The sequence below is a fragment of the Oryctolagus cuniculus genome, chromosome 3, assembly GCF_964237555.1.
Source record: "Oryctolagus cuniculus chromosome 3, mOryCun1.1, whole genome shotgun sequence".
NCBI lineage: Eukaryota > Metazoa > Chordata > Mammalia > Lagomorpha > Leporidae > Oryctolagus > Oryctolagus cuniculus.
Window position 1 is genome coordinate 42,564,546 of NC_091434.1, and position 19,502 is coordinate 42,584,047.

General features: G+C 39.2%; 1 protein-coding gene and 1 long non-coding RNA gene across 8 annotated transcripts in view; one reads left to right on the forward strand and one right to left on the reverse strand.

Annotated features, from left to right (window-relative positions):
* BOLL (boule homolog, RNA binding protein) overlaps positions 1 to 19,502 on the forward strand; it is a 109,133-nt gene that overhangs the window by 46,233 nt on the left and 43,398 nt on the right. For 5 of the 7 annotated variants that reach the window (XR_011387176.1, XR_007920612.2, XM_070070441.1 and 2 more), the window contains 3 exons: positions 1,588 to 1,635; positions 2,412 to 2,540; positions 10,505 to 10,603. Coding sequence is in view for 5 of the 7 variants with exons in the window: in XM_070070441.1 (XP_069926542.1) it covers positions 1,588 to 1,635; positions 2,412 to 2,540; positions 10,505 to 10,603 (276 nt within the window). In the remaining 2 variants the exon portion in view is untranslated. Of the gene's footprint in view, positions 1 to 1,587; positions 1,636 to 2,411; positions 2,541 to 10,504; positions 10,604 to 11,333; positions 14,081 to 19,502 lie in introns of those variants that run through there. The other 2 variants (XM_051849326.2, XM_051849327.2) reach the window with 2 other exon arrangements.
* LOC103348807 (uncharacterized) overlaps positions 1 to 19,502 on the reverse strand; it is a 92,127-nt gene that overhangs the window by 23,854 nt on the left and 48,771 nt on the right. The gene's annotated exons all lie outside the window — the stretch shown is intronic.

Sequence of the window (19,502 nt, forward strand, 5' to 3'; positions counted from 1 at the left end):
CGCCATATTGTGGGAGAGCAGATGCATAGAATAAGTCTTAATTCCAGTAACTTAGTCTAGTCCGAGTTGCTCCCCACAAAGATTTACTTGCTTATTTGAAAGTCAGAGTTGCAGAGAGGCAAAGGCAGAGACAGAGAGAGAGGTCTTCCATCCGCTGGTTCACTCCCCAGATGGCCGCAACAGCCAGAGCTGCACCGTTCCAAAACCAGGAGCCAGGAGCTTCTTCCAGGACTCCCATGTGGGTACAGGCCCAAGGACTTGGGCCATCTTCTACTGCTTTCCCAGACCATAGCAGAGAGCTGGATCAGAAGAGGAGCAGCCAGGACTAGAACTGGCACCCATATGATGCTGACATTTCAGACCAGGGCTTTAACCTGCTGCACCACAGCGTCGGCCCCTATATATTCTTTTTTTTTTTTTTTAATTTTTTGACAGGCAGAGTGGACAGTGAGAGAGAGAGACAGAGAGAAAGGTCTTCCCTGCCGTTGGTTCACCCTCCAATGGCCGCCGCGGCCGGCGCGCTGCAGCCGGCGCACCACGCTGATCCGGTGGCAGGAGCCAGGAGCCAGGTGCCCTTCCTGGTCTCCCATGAGGTGCAGGGCCCAAGCACCTGGGCCATCCTCCACTGCACTCCCTGGCCACAGCAGAGAGCTGGCCTGGAAGAGGGGCAACCGGGACAGAATCCGGCGCCCCAACCGGAACCAGAACCCGGTGTGCCAGCGCCGCTAGGCGGAGGATTAGCCCAGTGAGCTGCAGCGCTGGCCTTTTTTTTTTTTGACAGGCAGAGTGGACAGTGAGAGAGAGAGAGACAGAGAGAAAGGTCTTCCTTTGCCGTTGGTTCACCCTCCAATGGCCGCCGCGGCCGGCGCGCTGCAGCTGGCACACAGCGCTGATCCGAATGCAGGAGCCAGGTGCTTCTCCTGGTCTCCCATGGGGTGCAGGCAGGGCCCAAGCACTTGGGCCATCCTCCACTGCACTCCCAGGCCACAGCAGAGAGCTGGCCTGGAAGAGGGGCAACTGGGACAGAATCCGGCGCCCCGACCAGGACTAGAACCCGGTGTGCTGGCGCCGCAAGGTGGAGGATTAGCCTAGTGAGCCGCGGCGCGGGCCACCCTATATATTCTTAATGTCAAGTTCCCTCTCAGATGAGTGATTTGTAAATATTTTCTCAAATTCTTTATCAGGTACATGATTTGTAAATATTTTCTCCAATGATATGGGTTGTATTTTCATTCCCTTAAAGGTGTCCTTTGCAAAATAAAAGTTTTGAAAAGATATTTTTGGGGGTCCTGTTTATTTTTTTCACTTTGTTGCTTTTTGTTTATATTTTTATGTTGTAATTTTAAAAACATTGCCTAATTCAAGGTCATCAAGATCTATACCTATATTTTCTTCATAGAGTTTTATAATATATTATCTAGGTCTCTGATCCGTTTTGAATTAATTTTGTATATGACTCAATTTTTGTATAGGATTGACGGTCCAACTTCATTCTTTCATATGTAGACATTCAGTTTTAAGGCTTGTTTATAACCTCAGTGGGGTTTTTTTGTTAATTTGTTTTTGTTTATTTGTTTTCCATTTTAGGCCCCTGCACAGTGTCTACCAGGACAGTGGCAGTGGGGTATTCCTCAGGTAAATATTAATTTTCAATATCCATTCTGAAATCCTTTTTTAGTTGTATTCTTCTGAAGACTGCATGAATACCGAAGTCAGGACAGCTAGGTTTGAGACCTAGGTTTAACCGTGATCCTCTTGACAATTCATTTAATCACTGTGTTCTCTTTTTCCTCATTTGTGTGATACACATAAGGATACTATACCTTTGTAAGTTTCCTAACATGATTTTTATGAAAATAAAATGAAATAATGTAAGTGAAACATTTAATTAATAAGTAAGTGCTGTGTAAACATGAAAAATTACATTTTATTGTAAAATATAGCATTCTTTTAGCTTCACTTCGGAGTTTGCTTCTGTTTGATTTCTGCTTCTAAAGTATTGTTTTCCAGCTTTTAATAACAAATAGTATAACAATAAAAAATTGTTTAATGGCATTATCCACTTCTGTGGGAAGTCACAAAGTTGGCATTTATACCAATTTAAATACTATATAGCATATTATTATAACCTTTAGTGCTGATAATATATCCACAATTATTATCTGAGTTTATTTATGAAGTCCTGAGACACTAAGAATTTTCAGTACTTAACCAATAATAACATTCTTTAATGACATTTACACAATTGTAATTTATAGCAACCCAAGGTTCCTAGTCTATTACTAAGATACTTCTAGGCTATCCCTGAGAAGGAGTTTTAAGAAATTATGAAACAACTATTTCTTTCATCTGTTTGGTAAGTCATTTATAACTAATCATATTAGAATCAGAAATATGGTTTTGTGTTTTAGTCTCCGGCCTCTTCTACTCCATTCTTATACCTGCAACCTTCTGAGGTTATTTATCAACCAGTTGAAATTGCACAAGATGGTGGATGTGTTCCTCCTCCACTGTCTCTGATGGAAGCTTCAGTTCCAGAGGTATGTGTTAGCTTTAAAGTAATTGATCTATAACTGCCTCATATTAACATTTTTTAATTTGTTCAAGACCTTCATTGAAATTGCTTCATCATTCACATCTCTTTCCTATCTAAGAATGCCTCATCTTACATTTCCTCACCAACTAGATCTGAGCCATTCCACCAATCAGCTATTCACTCTGCTAGGCTAAGCCCTGAGTCAGTCTCCCTGAAATAGTAATACATCAGATGTTGTTTTTTTTTTTTTTAATTTATTTATTTTTTTGACAGGCAGAGTGGACAGTGAGAGAGAGAGACAGAGAGAAAGGTCTTCCTTTTGCCGTTGGTTCACCCTCCAATGGCCGCCGCGGCTGGCGCGCTGCGGCCGGCGCACCGCGCTGATCCGATGGCAGGAGCCAGGAGCCAGGTGCTTTTCCTGGTCTCCCATGGGGTGCAGGGCCCAAGCACCTGGGCCATCCTCCACTGCACTCCCTGGCCACAGCAGAGAGCTGGCCTGGAAGAGGGGCAACCGGGACAGAATCCGGCGCCCCGACCGGGACTAGAACCCGGTGTGCCGGTGCCGCTAGGCGGAGGATTAGCCTAGTGAGCCGCGGCGCCGGCCTTACATCAGATGTTTTGCCTGTCTATGTTGTTGCAAACATTCTGTCAGATAAAAGTGTACATTAATTAAGCCAACACTGTATTAGAGTTCCCCTTTCTCCACATGCTCACCAGCATTTGTTACTTTCTGTCTTTTTGATAATAGCCATTCTGACATATAAATCCAAAAGATATGAAATCATTGTATCAAAGAGATACTTACTCCATCATGTTTATTGCAGCACTGTTTACAATAGCCAAAATATGGAATCGACCAAGGTGTCCATGATCAGATGAATGGATTTTTAAAATGTGATATATATGTATACATAATGGAATATTATTCAGTTCTTAAAAATAGAAGGAAATCCTGTTGTTCACGGTAAAATGGATGGAACTGAAGGAAGTCATTTTGAATGAAATAAGCCAGACACAGAAAAACAAGTACTTCGTGTTCTTCCTATGTGGGAGCTAAAAAAAAATACCCACTCGGTGCCAGCACCACAGCATAGTGGGTAACGCTGTCACCTGCAGCACTAGCATCCAGCATCCTATGTGGGTGCCAGTTCAAGTCCCAGCTGCTTCACTTGTGATCCAACTCCCAGCTAATGTGCCTGGGACAGCAGTGGAGGATGGCCCAACTGCTTGGTCCCCTGCACCCACATCCCCTGCGCCACAGGAGATGAAGCTCCTGGCTCCTGGCTCCTGGCTCCTGGCTTTGGCTTGGCCCAGCCCTGGCTGTTGCAACCATTTTGGGTAGTGAACCAGCAGAGGGAAGACATATTCTTTCTCTCTCTCTCTCTCTCTCTCTCTCTCTCAATCTCTCAATCTCTCAATCTCTCTCTCTCTCTGCCTCTCCCTCATCCTCTCTATAACTCTGCCTTTCAAATAAATTAATATTTTTTTGACAGGCAGAGTGGACAGTGAGAGAGAGACAAAGAGAAAGGTCTTCCTTTTCTGTTGGTTCACCCCTCAATGGCTGCTGCGGCCGGCGTGCTGCGGCGGGTGCACCGTGCTGATCCGAAACCAGGAGCCAGATGATTCTCCTGGTCTCCCATGCAGGCACAGGGCCCAAGGACTTGGGCCATCCTCCACTGCATTCCTGGGCCACAGCAGAGAGCTGGACTGGAAGAGGAGCAACTGGGACAGAACTGGTGCCCCAACCAGGACTAGAACCCAGGGTGCTGGCGCCGCAGGCAGAGGATTAGCCTAGTGAGCCGCGGCACCGGCCATAAATAAATATTTTTTTTAAAAAGCCCATTCAATCTGAACACAGATTATTACTTACTTGAAGCTAGGAGGGGTGGAAACAATAGTAGAAGTTTGGATACAAAATACTAGAGGTGGCTGGCACCATGGCACAGTAGGTTAATCCTCCACCTACGGCGCCAGCATCCCATAAGGGCGCCGGTTCTAGGCCTAGTTGCTCCTCTTCCAATCCAGCTCTCTGCTATGGCCTGGGAAAGCAGTAGAAGATGGCCCAAGTCTTTGGACCCCTGCAACCATGTAGGAGACCAGGAAGACGCACCTGCTCCTGGCTTCGGATCGGCACAGCTCTGGCCGTTGCGGCCATTTGGAGAGTGAACCGGCAGACAGAAGACCTTTTTCTCTGTCTCTCCCTCTCACTGTCTGTAACTCTACCTCTCAAATAAATAAATCAAATCTTAAAAAAAATGCTAGAGAAAGCTGAATATGGTACATTAATTGTGAAAAATATACTAATATGAGATGTTAATAGGAGAAGGGCGGTGTAGGGTTTATGATAACTCTTTATACTACTACTTCACAATTTTATATATTTAAAACTATTCTGAAATAATATATTGAAAAAGATAATAAGGCCAAAGAAGGAAAATTATTTTTTAAAACTTCCTGCAAAAATATAAATCAGGTGTATTTTATAACTACAAATTTTAAGTATAATCATCAGCATCTTTAAATTATATTCCTGGGGCCAGCATTGTATAATAGCAGGTAAAGCCAATGCCTGCAAGGCCGGCATTCTATATGGGTGCCAGCTTGAGTCCTGGCTGTTCCACTTCCAACCCAGATCTCCGCTAACATCCTGGGAAAGCAGCAGAAGATGGCCCATGTAACTTGGGCCTCTGCCACCCACTTAAGGACCCAGAGGAAGCTCCTAGCTCCTGTCTTCATCCTGGTCAGCCCCAGCCATTGTGGTCATCTGGGGAGTGAACCAGCAGATAAAAGATCTCTCTGGCCGGTGCTGTGGCTCACTTGGCTAATCCTCCGCCTGTGGCGCCAGCACCCTGGGTTCTAGTCCCAGTTGGGGCACCAGGTACTAGTCCCGGGTGCTCCTCTTCCAGTCCAGCTCTCTGCTGTGACCCGAGAGTGCAGTTGAGGATGGCCCAAGTGCTTGGGTCCCTGCACCCGCATGGGATACTGGGAGGAAGCACCTGGCTCCTGGCTTCAGATCGGCGCAGCACCAGCCGTAGTGGCCATTAGGGGAGTGAACCAACAGAAGGAAGACCTTTCTCTCTGTCTCTCTCTCACTGTCTAACTCTGCCTGTCAAAAAAATCTCTCTGTCTCTCCCTCTATCTGTGTAACTGTGACTTTCAAATAAATAAATCTTTAACAAAATATATATTCCTGGGGCTAGCACTGTGGCATAGCAGGTAAAGCTGCCGCCTGCTATGCCAGCATCCCATATGGGTGTCGGTTCAAGTCCCATCTGCTCCACTTCTGATCCAGCTCTCTGCTATGGCCTGGGAAAGCAATAGAAGATGGCCCAGGTCCTTGGGCCCCTGGGCCTGCATGGGAGACCCCGGCAAAGCTCCTGGCTCCCAGCTTCAGCCGTTGCAGCCAACTGGGAAGAGAACCAGCAGATGGAAGTCTTCTCTCTCTCTCTCTCTCTCTATCTCTATCTCTCCTTCTCTCCAACTCTGCTTTTCAAATAAATAAATCTCTTAAAAAAGAAAAGATATCAATTTGAAAAGAGATCCTGTCAGAGCAACATGAATTCTGATTTCAATCCATTCATCTATTGATAGATACTAAGGTTGATTCCATATCTTAGCTATTGTGAATAATGCTGTAATGACATACTGATATAATTTCCTTTGTGTATATACTCAATATTGGGATTATTGGATCATGTGTAATCATTTTTTTAGAAAGCTACATACTGTTTTCCAAAATAACTGTACTAATTTACATTCCCACCAGTAGTGTACAGAGGTCCTTTTCTCCACATACTCCTCATTGGAGATCATTTTGATTCCTACTAAAATCCTTTTTTGTCTACATACAGATGTAGTTATTGCTACTTTTGCTCACTCAGCTTCACCTCCAGCAGTGTTCCTCAGCTAGAAGGCTAGATATTAGACAACAGAAATGGTATACACGTGATTTCCCCGTCAATTCTACTTCCCTTCTTACTAAGTGGTGTGAAATTGAATCACTACAGAAATATTCCCTTGATGTGACCATTCCCTTAAGGTGACCTTTCTTCTACACTAAAGACTTAAGGGCCGGCGCCGCGGCTCAATAGGCTAATCCTCCACCTAGCGGCGCCGGCACACCAGGTTCTAGTCCCAGTCGGGGTGCTGGATTCTGTCCCAGTTGCCCCTCTTCCAGGCCAGCTCTCTGCTGTGGCCCAGGAAGGCAGTGGAGGATGGCCCAAGTGCTTGGGCCCTGCCTGCACCCCATGGGAGACCAGGAGAAGCACCTGGCTCCTGCCATCGGATCAGTGTGGTGCGCCAGCCGCAGAGCACCAGCCGTGGCAGCCATTGGAGGGTGAACCAACGGCAAAAGGAAGACCTTTCTCTCTGTCTCTCTCTCTCTCACTATCCACTCTGCCTGTCAAAAAAAAAGACTTAAGGAAACTTTGAATAGCTCTTTCAGAACATAAACCTCTACTGAAATCTTTATCTTCCCTGATATCTGAAGAGACCTAGAAGCTTCATATTGGTCCAAATTGCTCAACTCTTGGAAGACATTCTACATTTTTTGTGGCTTAGGAATTATGGGCATTTTATTATTTAATTTATGGTGGAATTTTTAATTCTGTTGTTTTTCTAGTAAGATAAAGCATTTATACATTAGATATTTAGCCAGAATATACTTTCAGCCTTACACCATATTCTTCATTCTTGACATCAGAAACTTATTATCAGGGCATATTAGTGGAATCTAATAAGATTTTTCTGAAAGTATTGCTCATTATTGTCATAATTTACACTTTTTAATGGTGTTTCCCTAGAAATGATATTTGTATGATTTTATTTTAATATTGTTTTTGGTAGAAGATACAGTCTGACCAATTACATTAGTTTTCTGCTGCTATAATGAAATTTCTGAGGCTGGATAATTGTATAGAGAAAAGAAGCTTATTTAACTCACAGTTCTGGAAGTAGGCTCTGTTGAGAACCTCGTGACAGACAGCACCAAAATGATGGGAGCACGTGCAAGAAGGTCAGATCATATGACCAGATCAGATCCCAGCCAGAAAAACTGGGAAACAGGCTTATAACAACCCTCTCATAAGAACTACCTGAATCCCTTTCAAGTACATGTCTTCAGTGACCTAAAAATCTACTAGGATCTACCTCTTAAAGGTACCACCACCTCTTAACATCACTGTAGCAGGAACCAAGCTTCCAACACATAAACCCTGGGGGAGAAAAACCATAACACTACATAATTTAAAGAACAGAGTAGGGAGGTTTATAATCTTTAAGTGGTTTTTTTTTTCCCCTAAATTTGAAAACCCACGGGGCCAGCTCTGTGGCACAGCAGGTTAAAGTTCCAACCTGCAATGCCAACATATCCCATATGGGTGCTAATTTTAGTCCTGGCTGCTTCTCTTCCAAACAAGCTCCCTGCTAATGCACCTGGGAAAGCAACAGAGGATGACCCAAGTCCTTGGGCCCCTGCACCCATGTGGGAGACCCAGAAGAGGCTCCTGACTTCGGATCGGCTCAGTTCTGACCATTGTGGCCATTTAGGGAATGAACCAGTGGATGGAAGACTAACTCTCTCTCTCTCTCTCTCTCTCTCTCTAACTCTGCCTTTCAAATGAATAAATAAATCTTTTTAAAAAAAAATTGAAAACTTCAAGAGAGTAGACATTTGTCTACCAGTTAAGATTACCATGTCCCATGTCAGAGTGCCTGGATTTGTTCCCTGGCTCTACTCCTAACTCCAGCTTGCTGCTAATGCTGCTAAGGACCTGGGAGGTAGTGGTGAAATGATGACTCAAGTAGTTGGCTTCCTGCCACCCATGAAGGAGATTGCATTCCCAACCCTGACTATGTGCCAGCCTTTCTGGCCCATGCTAGAGCCACTGTAGGTATTTGGAATTAACCAAGGGATGAGAACTAGCTCACTGTCACTTGCTCGTTCTCTCTCTCTCTCTCTGCCTCTAAAATTATTCTTAATTTTAAAAAACTACAGTAATTTTTGTGAGTATTATAGTCAGTTTTCCTTAAAAATATATGTTAACATCTACACTCACTTATTTCAGTGATTTTTTTAAAGATTAATTTATTTATTTGAAAGTCAGAGTTACAGAGAGAAGGAGAGGCAGAGAGAGAGAGAGGTCTTCCATCCGCTGATTCACTCCCCAAATGGCCACAATGACCGGAGCTGACCACCAAGGCTCTTGACACAAGCTGACTAGGCTATGGAGGCCTTTTGAATTCATAAACTCCGTCAGTATTTAGACAAGGCCATAAGCCTTAAAGTGGAAGTTCTCTCCTCCCTTCAGAGAAAGTACATCCTTCTTTGATGGCCCCTTCTTTCCACCGGGGTCTCACTCACAGAGATCCTTCATGTAGAACATTTTTTGCCATAATGTCTTGGCTTTCCATGCCTGAAATGCTCTCATTGGCTTTTCAGCCAGATCCAAATGCCTTAAGGGCTGAGTCTGAGGTCAGACTTCTGTTTAGGGCGTTTGTCATTCTATAAGTTCTGTGTAGACTACTTCCCATGTTGGAACATTTGCTCCTTTTTAATTCTATCTATTATTACCATACATTTGTTCTTATTTATCTCTTTGACACTTAATCCTGTCTATATGATCAATTACACACTTAATATGATCACTTTAACATGTAAGAAGAGTGCCTAGAATCTTGTAAGAGACCATTACTATCCTGTGACACACACACCCCTACCAATACCCTAATTCTCTTCTACCTTTCAAAGCCAAGCTTCTTGAAAAAGTAGTCTACCACAGTTTTTTAACTACTCCACTACCTATTCACCCCTCATCTGCTGAAGCTGCTTTGATAAAGGTCCTCAATGACTTCTTACTTGCCAAATATTTCCCTTAATCTTACTTCACTTCTCAGCCATCGCACATGCTCATTTAAATCCCTCCTATCCTTAGTTTCTATGCTACTGCTCTCTTCTAGCAATCCTTTTGTATCCTATTATTTTTCTGATCTTATGTTCCCCATGATTTTGTATTTTGTCTCCCATTCTTTCATCCTTTATACTCACTATGATATCTCTAGCACAAACCTCACTGAGTTTTACATTATACTATTCAATACACTAGCCATTAGCCACATGTGGCAATTGAGCACTTGAAACATGACAACAAATTGAGATCTATTGTAAGTGTAAAATACACACCAAGTTTTGAAGACTTGGTATGAAAAAAATAATATAAACCCCAATAATTACATTGGTTTGAGTTTGGTATGACATAATTTTTGAATATATTTCTTAAATAAAATGTATTATTAAAAGCTGATTATCCCTGATTATCTTTTCTCAAATGGCTTCTGGAAAACTTCAAATAATATATTTCTATTGGACAGTGCTTGCTCCATCTTTCTCAGTACACTTCTATTAGAATTCCTAAAAATACTACAAACTTTAAATGCCACAAAACTAACTCCTTCTCTCCAACCCCTTCATAACATTACATAAATATCAAACTTTCCTTGTATTCCATCTCTTGGTGAATGGTACCACCATCTGTTGGACAAGCTTTACGTGATCTGTCCCCTGCCTGTTGCTCTAAGTCATGCCTTTCAGTTGTCCCTTAGTGTATAATCTTCCTTTTGGCCATACTAACCTAGGAAGATCTCCCAAATGAGGTATGGTATTTGCCTCTGTGCCTTTGCTCATTCAGCCTCTTTCCCTAATTCTTCAAATTCAGTCATCAACTCTACTAGGAAACTCTCTGATCACCCTCCCTAACATTCATTAGCAAAATGAAGTGGTTCTTTTCCATAAGGAATTTTGGCTGCTATTTATTTCTAAATCATACTATAAGTTACTTAAACAGGGAATTTGTTTTTATCTGCATTTCCCATTGTATAGCAAAATTGTTAATACATTGCAAATATTTAATAGATATTTTGAATTAATAAATGCAAGGAAATACATTCTTTTGTTTCTTCTTTTTATAATAGCCTTATTCTGATCATGGAGTTCAAGCAACATATCACCAGGTTTACACTCCAAGTGCCATTGCTATGCCTGCACCTGTGATGCAGCCTGAACCAATTAAAGTAAGAAGTTGGTTTTGATTGTTTTTTTCTGTTTTTCTTCAGCTATATTTCCAGTTTTCCAGTTTGCACTTTTGGGAAGGAAACCTTACTTGGATATTTGTATACCATTTTTTATTAGAGTACAAAATTAGTGAACTTTTCATGTGAAGAAAATATAATTCTAAACTATTACAATTTCTCTTCAGTAGTCTGAGAAAGTTAGAAAACATACATGTTCAAAATTTTTATCATGTTACCATAAAGTATATATGACTTAAAATTTACCATTTTAATCATTTTAAATGTACAGTTCACTTGTGTTAATTACTTTCACAGTGCTGTACAACCATCACCACTATTTCTAAACATTTCCATACCCTAATTAGAAACTCTGTACCCATTAAGCAGTAATTCCTCCTTACTCTTCTCCCCTCTTCCCAGTGCCTGGTAAACCTTATAACTGTCTCTGTGAAATTGCAAAATTCTACAATTTTATATGCTCAGATTTTAATTATCTATGCTGATGGCATATAACATTTATAGAGAGATGAAAACAGTTAGTAGTCTCCTCTTATAGCTTGGAAATTGTGTTCATGCTTCCTAAATCAGATCTCAGGCCAAAGAATGATGATCTAGTTAGATCTGTATGTATATTCAATATTTCTATATTTTGACTATCTCCTATGTAGCAGAGAATTCTTCCTATTCCCTATGATTGTCTCTTAGTTAAATTCTTATAACTTCACTTTAGAGAAATGGACTTTATCTCCAGTAAAGAACCACAGATTGTTTACTGTTGAAATGAAACTTGTGTACACTGTATTTTGGTGACAAAAGTAGCCATACTGTTTGCAATAAAATGGTAGAGATTAGATTAGCTCATGCTCCTGTTTATGCTGCTGACCTCTCTTGTGTGTTGAACTTAATACCAAAACAGTCTACATACCCCATCACCATTCATTACCATTATGGCTCACTGTATTGCTTTCACTGCTCTTAACCACTGCAACATGAAATAGAATCATAATTTTTACCTCCTGTCAAAATTTAAGATGTTACCTAAATCTTATTTATATAAACTTAATTTTCAGTATTTTTAGAAAATTTTCTGAAACAGACTTTCTCTGTTGTTAGCATTTATCTCAAATATATTTCTCTGTAAATAGCTGATATTACTATACCCTATTAGATGAGTGTTTGTTATTTTCAGTTTCTGATATAAATGATAGATAAACAGATAGATAGATAGATAGAGTATCCCAAATACTTGAAGTTGTACTGATTGAATAATTCAAATAGAGAATGAGTAATAAGGACTAGAATAGGAGAAATTTCCAAAGAACATTAATATTAAATATTCTTAAAGCTTAAATCCTCTAGTTCAAGAGTGTACTTTTTAAAAATTTTGTAAGATCTGTTGAATATGTAACAGGAGAAATTGTACACAGAACTTATGATGTTACTTATGATGAACATTACCAGTTCTGGGGTAGGTATTTGGCACAGCATTTAAGATATCACTTGAGACATTTGCATCCCATATCAGAGTGCCTGGGTTTGAGCCCTGGCTCTGCTCTCAATTCTTCCTACTAATGCATACCCTGGAAGGCTGCAGGTAATGGCTCAAGAATTTAGGTTCCCACCACCAATGTGGGAGACCTGGATTCCACCCTCAGCTCAAGACTTTGGCCTAGCACAACCCTAGCTATTGCTTGCATTTGTACCAACAGATAGATTCGTTCTCTCTCTCCCTTTCAAATTAAAAAAAAAATTATACCAATTCTACTTTATTAGAAAGAAAAAAATGTAATAAACCAGCAAAGTCAAAACTGTAACATTGAGCTATCACATAGAGTTTTGCATTTCAAATTTTTACTTTCAAGATTGAATGTTCTATGCATTTTATATTGAATATTTTTCTTTAGGTTTTTTAGTGGCCCCCAATATAAAATAATGTACCACTAAGGAATAAAACTCCAAATCCACTTCTATATTTTTTAGAACTCTGTACAAATGCTTCACTATAAAAATTTTATTCTATGGCAAATTACCCACTCTTATTTATAGGGCATTTGTATTGTAACATCAATATACAGATATTGTTACATCATTAGAAAATAATCTTTCTAAAAATGTGTTAAAGATAGCTAATATTTAAATAAAATATAAATGAATGACATTTGGGACATTAGCCTTTTTACTCTTATACACATTTTTCCTGATGCCAAAAACCTTGATGACTTTTAAAGTAGAAAGGTAGAAATATTCTTTGAAGGATTTGAGGCTGTTATTTTTATAAGCATAAGTCATTTTTTTAAAACTCCAATGATTGCAATTTTATGAATGTTAATTAGGTGTATTCTCAAAGTAGGAATTTTAGATGTCAAAACTATAGAGACCTTATACAGAGCACAATTCTAACTGCTGTGAAGTACTGTTTCTCAGAAACAACTATTGACTATAAACCACATTCTATATAGTCTGTCAAATTAAATCCAAAAACAAATACAAATCAGACCAGTATAGAGGTTACTAGATTAAATATGGAAAATTAATAGGACTATCATTCCCTAATTCAGCAGTCACATCTTGTACTGAATTAAATTTTAAAGTCAATAAAGTAAGAGAACATGTCAAAATTATCCCAGTGAGCAAGATTGTAGGAAGGATCAAAAGGAAAACTGTGTGTGTCTTGGAATATAAACTATTATGCTTTAAAATGAATATCTGATCCCATGGTATGAAGGGTATGAGTGGAGAATTCTAAACTGATTTTGTTTTCTCAATTTATGTCCATTTTTGTCAGTATATGTATCTATTAAAATTGTTCTTATGAGGATTGAGATATTTAAAATGAGGAAATTATAATTTTAGTTCATCTTTAAAAGTTCATTCAATTTAACTCCCATGTATACCAGCTGTCTGTGTGAAAAACATGGATATTAAAGATAATATTTAACCACCTTCCAAGCTATGAGGAATTTCTTTGAATTAAAGCACTGACAAAAGAAAAACACAGCTAGTAGACTGTATACAGCTTATCCTTTGGGAAGGCAATATGATTCAGAAGTAAATTGGAAGAGGATAGGAACTACTACCATTGACTACTTCTAGCTCAGAGGCCCAGAACATGCACTCACCTTAAAATTAGCAACTATCTCTACTTTACAAAAATATTCTACCACCACCGTCTTCTTAACAGTTGCCAAATTTCAGTATTGTTAGTATGTCTTGTCAATTAATTTACAGACTAAAATTCCTGTGTCATTCTACCTTAGGAAAATCTAAGGGAGAAGGAAGAGGACAAGTATAAAGTACTATATTCTGGAGGGCAGAGACAGGAAAAGTCTGTTCTTTGCAGTTCCCAGCATACCAGGAGTATATAAATTTCCACATGTTGTACATAAACAACAGGCAGCCTCAAACTCTCTAGAATAAATTCTATCCTTATAATTATGAAACTAGGCAGCAGTAGTAAAAAAAAAAAAAAAAAAAAAGGCTCACCCAGTCAGATACGAGAAATTACATAGGTTTGGTGAGTATCAAGCCTCCTAAATGATATAAGTCTAGGGAAAGGGATATCAGACAATAAGGAGACTCGGGGGCTCATGAAACCAGTCTATTAGAGTTATCATGGATCAATCTCTATGCAAGGATAAGTAAACAGAAAAATATACACTATGTGGGTTCTGTGAAAAAATATTTGTGTGTGTACTATGTTGAATTCAAGGATGTATAGCATAGACAAATGGTCTTCAACTTAGAATGGAATTCTGATAAACCCATTCACCACAAGTTGAAAATATAGGTTATGTACATTTAATACATCTAACCTACAAAACATTGTAAAAACATAGTACCCTATAGAGCATCAATTATTTACCCTCCTGATCTTGTGGTTCACTGGGAATGCAGCTTGCTGTCACTTACAAGCATTAATGAAAGAGCATCACACCACATATTACTCACTTGGTAAAAGATCAAAGACTCAGAAGATCAAGATTCAAAGTATGGTTTTTACTGAATTCATATCTTCTGTACCATTGTAAAATTAAAAAAAATAATTAAAACTGATCCAATTTTAATTAAGTTTAAGATTTAGTTGGTTCTCTTAAGAAAATATATAGACCTTGTTACCCTTGGTTTTCCTAAGATGTTAAAATCAAAGCACAAATTGCTTTAAGAGATCAAAGCTGAATATTATGTCACTTTTTGCATTTGAAAAGTTAATGACAACAGTGTGAAAGAAGGGGCTTGGCCTCTGCTGTGGCCAGGGAGTGCAGTGGAGGATGGCCCAGGTGCTTGGGCCTTGCACCCCATGGGAGACCAGGAAAAGCACCTGGCTCCTGGCTCCTGCCATCAGATCAGCGCGGTGCGCCGGCCGCAGCGCGCTGGCCACGGCGGCCATTGGAGGGTGAACCAGCGGCAAAGGAAGACCTTTCTCTCTGTCTCTCTCTCTCTCACTGTCCACTCTGCCTGTCAAAAAAAGAAAAAAAAAGAAAAAAAAAGAAAAAAAAAAAAAAAAGAAGGGGCTTGGGACAATGCTGTAGGGTAGTGGGTTAATCCGTAACCTGCAGCACTGGTATCCCACTTCCGGTCTGGCTCCCTAATAATGTGCCTGGAAGGGCAGCCAAGGATAGTCCAAGTGCTTGAGTCCCTGCACCCATGGGAGACCTGGAGGAAGCTCCTGGCTCTTGGCTTTGTCCTGACCCAGCCCTGACCTTTGTGGCTATTTGGGGAGTAAACCAGCCGATAGAAGACCTGTCTCTCCCTCTCTCTCTCTGTAAATCTGCCTTTCAAATAAATAAAATAAATCTTTAAAAAAGAAAAGATGGGGCCTAGGTGCTATCTTGAGTACCTATGCCGGAAAAAGTAAACTACTAATTCTTGGTATTATATAATAATACCAAGATGTTACAACCATTTCTGTTTAATCTTAGAGTTCAAGGAAAAGAGATACTAAGATTCTGCTTGAGTTTTAAAATTAATCTAGTCCAAAGACTAGAAACTTTTAAAGAGTTTGTAGATAGAAGTTTATTGCAATATAGTTTGTTTCCCTTTTAATCTTAGGTATTTTGCTTTATATATTTAAAAAGATTATTCTGAGAATAATTCTGAATAGCTTTATTAGACTGCCAAAGGAGTTCATGGGCACACATATACAAAAGCAGTTAAAGATATCTGTATTAGAGTCAACAAGAAGAAATGTCTTTAGCTACATGTTCCTAATTATAAAGAGCATCTGAGTCTTTCTTACTGGTTAAGATTATTCAGACTCAAAAGGTAATGACATAGACAACAGATTGAGGAGGAATAATAACCAGAAATGGCAAATACAGTTTCTCACATTAAATAAATACAGACTTTTACAAACATTCTTACAAATGTAGCTTACACTAACAGTCTAAATGCTAAAAAAAAAAAGGGGGGGGCCTAAAAATATTACAGGAAAGTTCTTGTGCTTTTGTAAAGTCTTTTAGACACTCAACATTCTGTCAGTAAGACAGAATAAGCAGAGATTTAACTTAAATATGGTAACAAGTACACAAATATTTACCTTTTAAATATCTAAGCATTTATTTGGTTAATTCCATTCTTGGTAGTTTCATAAGCGCTAACAGTCTGTTGGTTTCTCTAAAGTTTTCTATTAAGCTTTTAATTTCTGATTTTTATTTTCACTTAAGGTGAATCCAATATACTTAAGTCTGGCAGTAAATTATTTCCACAGTATAACATTGTCTTAGTTCAAGCTGCATTACCATAGCCTAGGTGGTTTAAACAACAATTATATATTTCTCACAGTTTTGGAGTATAGGAAGTCCAGGGGACCAAGGCGCCAGCAGATCCAGTAACTAATAATAACCAGCTTCCCTGTATGCAGATGTCTTTCTTCTCATCATACTCTCACAGAGTGGAAACAGCAGAAGCAAGCTGTCTCTCCTATCTTCTCTTAAAAGGGCATTAATCTCATTCATAAGAGCTCCATCCTCAAGACCTAATTACTTATCAAAGAATCCAACTACAGATATACATCCACACTAGGGATGAATTTGGGGCAGATACATTTAGTCCATAGCAAGAGTATATTTACCCTATGTGCTCAAAGTATCTTGTGAAGGCTTTCCTGCATAGGATTTCAAAGTTTCCCAGCCTGAAAATTTCTTTCCAGCCCAAAAAAATTAAATCAGGGATCAACAAAAGAGTCCAATAGTAAATATTTTAACCTTTTAGGCCACATACTCTCTATCAAAACTATTCAACTCTGTAGTGTGAAAACATGAATAGAGCTGTGTTCTAATTTATTTATGAAACAAACAGGTGATGGGCCAGATTTGGCTTACAGGCCATAGTTTGATTACTGTTTAATTAGCCATTAACAGGTTAATGTAACCTCTTAAAATATAAAATTAAAGGTAATATAAATTTATTATATTTCCATTTTAATTACTTAATTTTAATCTATTTTTCAGCTTAACATGAATTATATGACCCTGAGCCACTGGGCTGGTTTTTTTTTTAAATATTTATTTATTTATTTGAAAGAGTTACACAGAGAGAGGAGAGGCAGAGAGAGAGAGAGGTCTTCCATCCAATGGTTCACTCCCCAGATAGCCGCAACAGCCAGAGCCGCGCCGATCCGAAGCCAGGAGCCAGGAGCTTCCTCCGGGTCTCCCACGTGGATGCAGGGGCCCAAGGACTTGGGCCATCCTCTACTGCTTTCCCAGGCCATAGCAGAGAGCCGGATCAGAAGAGAAGCAGCCAGGACTAGAACTGGCACCCATATGGGATGACGGCGCTTCAGGCCAGGGCGTTAACCCACTGCACCACAGCTCTGGCCCCTGGACTGTTTTCATATTTACATTTGCCTTAAGTTCTTACTAGCCAACACACTTAATCAATTGTGTGTACTGGCAGGGGAAATGGTAAAAGGTAATTTGGTATGTTAATTACTGCATAAGGATAGGTATTAGGTCATAGTCAATTCATACTTCTTTTATGGAGATAAATCTTATTATGTAGCACATTTTATTGTATGTGTTTCTGTTCTATGAGCACTTAGTCTTGAATTCTAACCTGTCATTCCAATAGAACATTTTCTCCTTTTACTCAATCGATTTTATTTTCTCTTAGAATTCAGTTACTTGGGTAGGCACCTTACTTTTCATGGCGTAAGATTCAATTTATCAAATCTTAATCCCTTGCAAAATAGTTTTCTAAACTTTTTTTGTATTATATCTCCTCCAACTTTGAGGACACATGGTGAGAATAAGCAGTGGGATTTGATATTGTATACTTTATTATCTATATTTTAAATTTACCTGTTTTGGAAAGCCATGGAGGAAGACATTAGGGATATCTCTTTCATTCCATTGGAAATTATTGTTCCTTTTGGATTATCATACATTCAAACCACAGTATTTCCTCATATCCATGGGGGATATGTTCCAAGACTCCTAGTGGATGCCTAAAACAATGTGTAGTACCAAACTCCATAAGTATACAAGTACTGTGAATGCAGGACAGTCAATCTGATTACCAAGATGGCTACTACATGATTGAATTAAATACTGTCAAACTAGTCTGTCCTCAAATTTTATCAACCCTAGAATGTGGGTGTCTTTCCTTGCATTCAGTTTGATCTTTCAATGTCCCTTTCAGAAAAAAAAAAAAAAAAAAAAAAAAAGTCTTCCCTTTTTATATGCTACTAATCATAGCACAATTCTCCTTGCCCTCTAAATTATCTTTACAAGGGAGTATTTCAATTTTATTTTGCATTTTAATAGTGTTTGAATCTGACGCAATTTTTTTTAGAAAACTTTTATTTAATAAATATAAATTTCAGAAGTACAACTTTTGGATTATAGCAGCTTTTCTCCCCATAACCACCCTCCCACCCACAAACCATCCCATCTCCTACTCCATCTCCCATCTCATTTTTCATTAATATTCATTTTTAATTATTTTTATATATAGAAGATCAACTTGGTATATATGAAGTAAATATTTCAACAGTTTGCACCCACACAGACACACAATGTATAAAGTACTGTTTGAAGACTATTTTTACCGTTAATTCTCATAGTATAGCACATTAAGGATAGAGATCCTACATGGGGAGTAAGTGCACAGTGACTCCTGTTGTTGATTTAACAATTGACACTCTTATTTAATACGTCAGTAATCACCTGAGGCTCTTGTCATGAGCTGCCAATTCTATGGAAGCCTCTTGAGTTCACAAGCTCTGACCTTATTTAGACAAGGCCATAATCAAGGTGGAAGTTCTCTCCTCCCTTCAGAGAAAGGTACTTCCTTTTTTGATGGCCTGTTCTTTCCACTGGGACCTCACTCACAGAATTCTTTCATTTAGGTCATTTTTTGCCACAGGGTCTTGGCTTTCCATGCCTGAGAAACTCTCATAGGCTCTTTTGCCAAATGTGAATGCCTTAAGGGCTGATTCAGAGGCCAGAGTGACACAATGCTTTGATCCTTTTCCTAATGGAATCCTAAAATATTACCATCTGGATGATGGTCACTACCTCCTTAAACTGAAAATCATGAATATAGTTTTCTACATTTTATTTTCAGAATCATCACTGCTTATGCATTTGTTTGTCCATCTAACTTCTCTAAAATCACAACTGTAGCAGTGATTTTTCTGACCTATTAATGCCACACTGTGTCCCTTTTTTCAACTCAGCAACTTGCTAAGAATAATAGATCTATTTCTTAATTACCAAATCCCTTTTCAAATCTCTTAAAGTGCCTAATGAGATTACTATAATTTCTTCAAGACTTCTTCATCTTAAGTTTCCACCCTTTAATCATGCATAAAATCTGAATTTGTTTTTAAAATCATTCTCTTTTGTTTTTTGGTTTTGTGTGTGTGTTTTTTTGACAGGCAGAGTGGACAGTGAGAAAG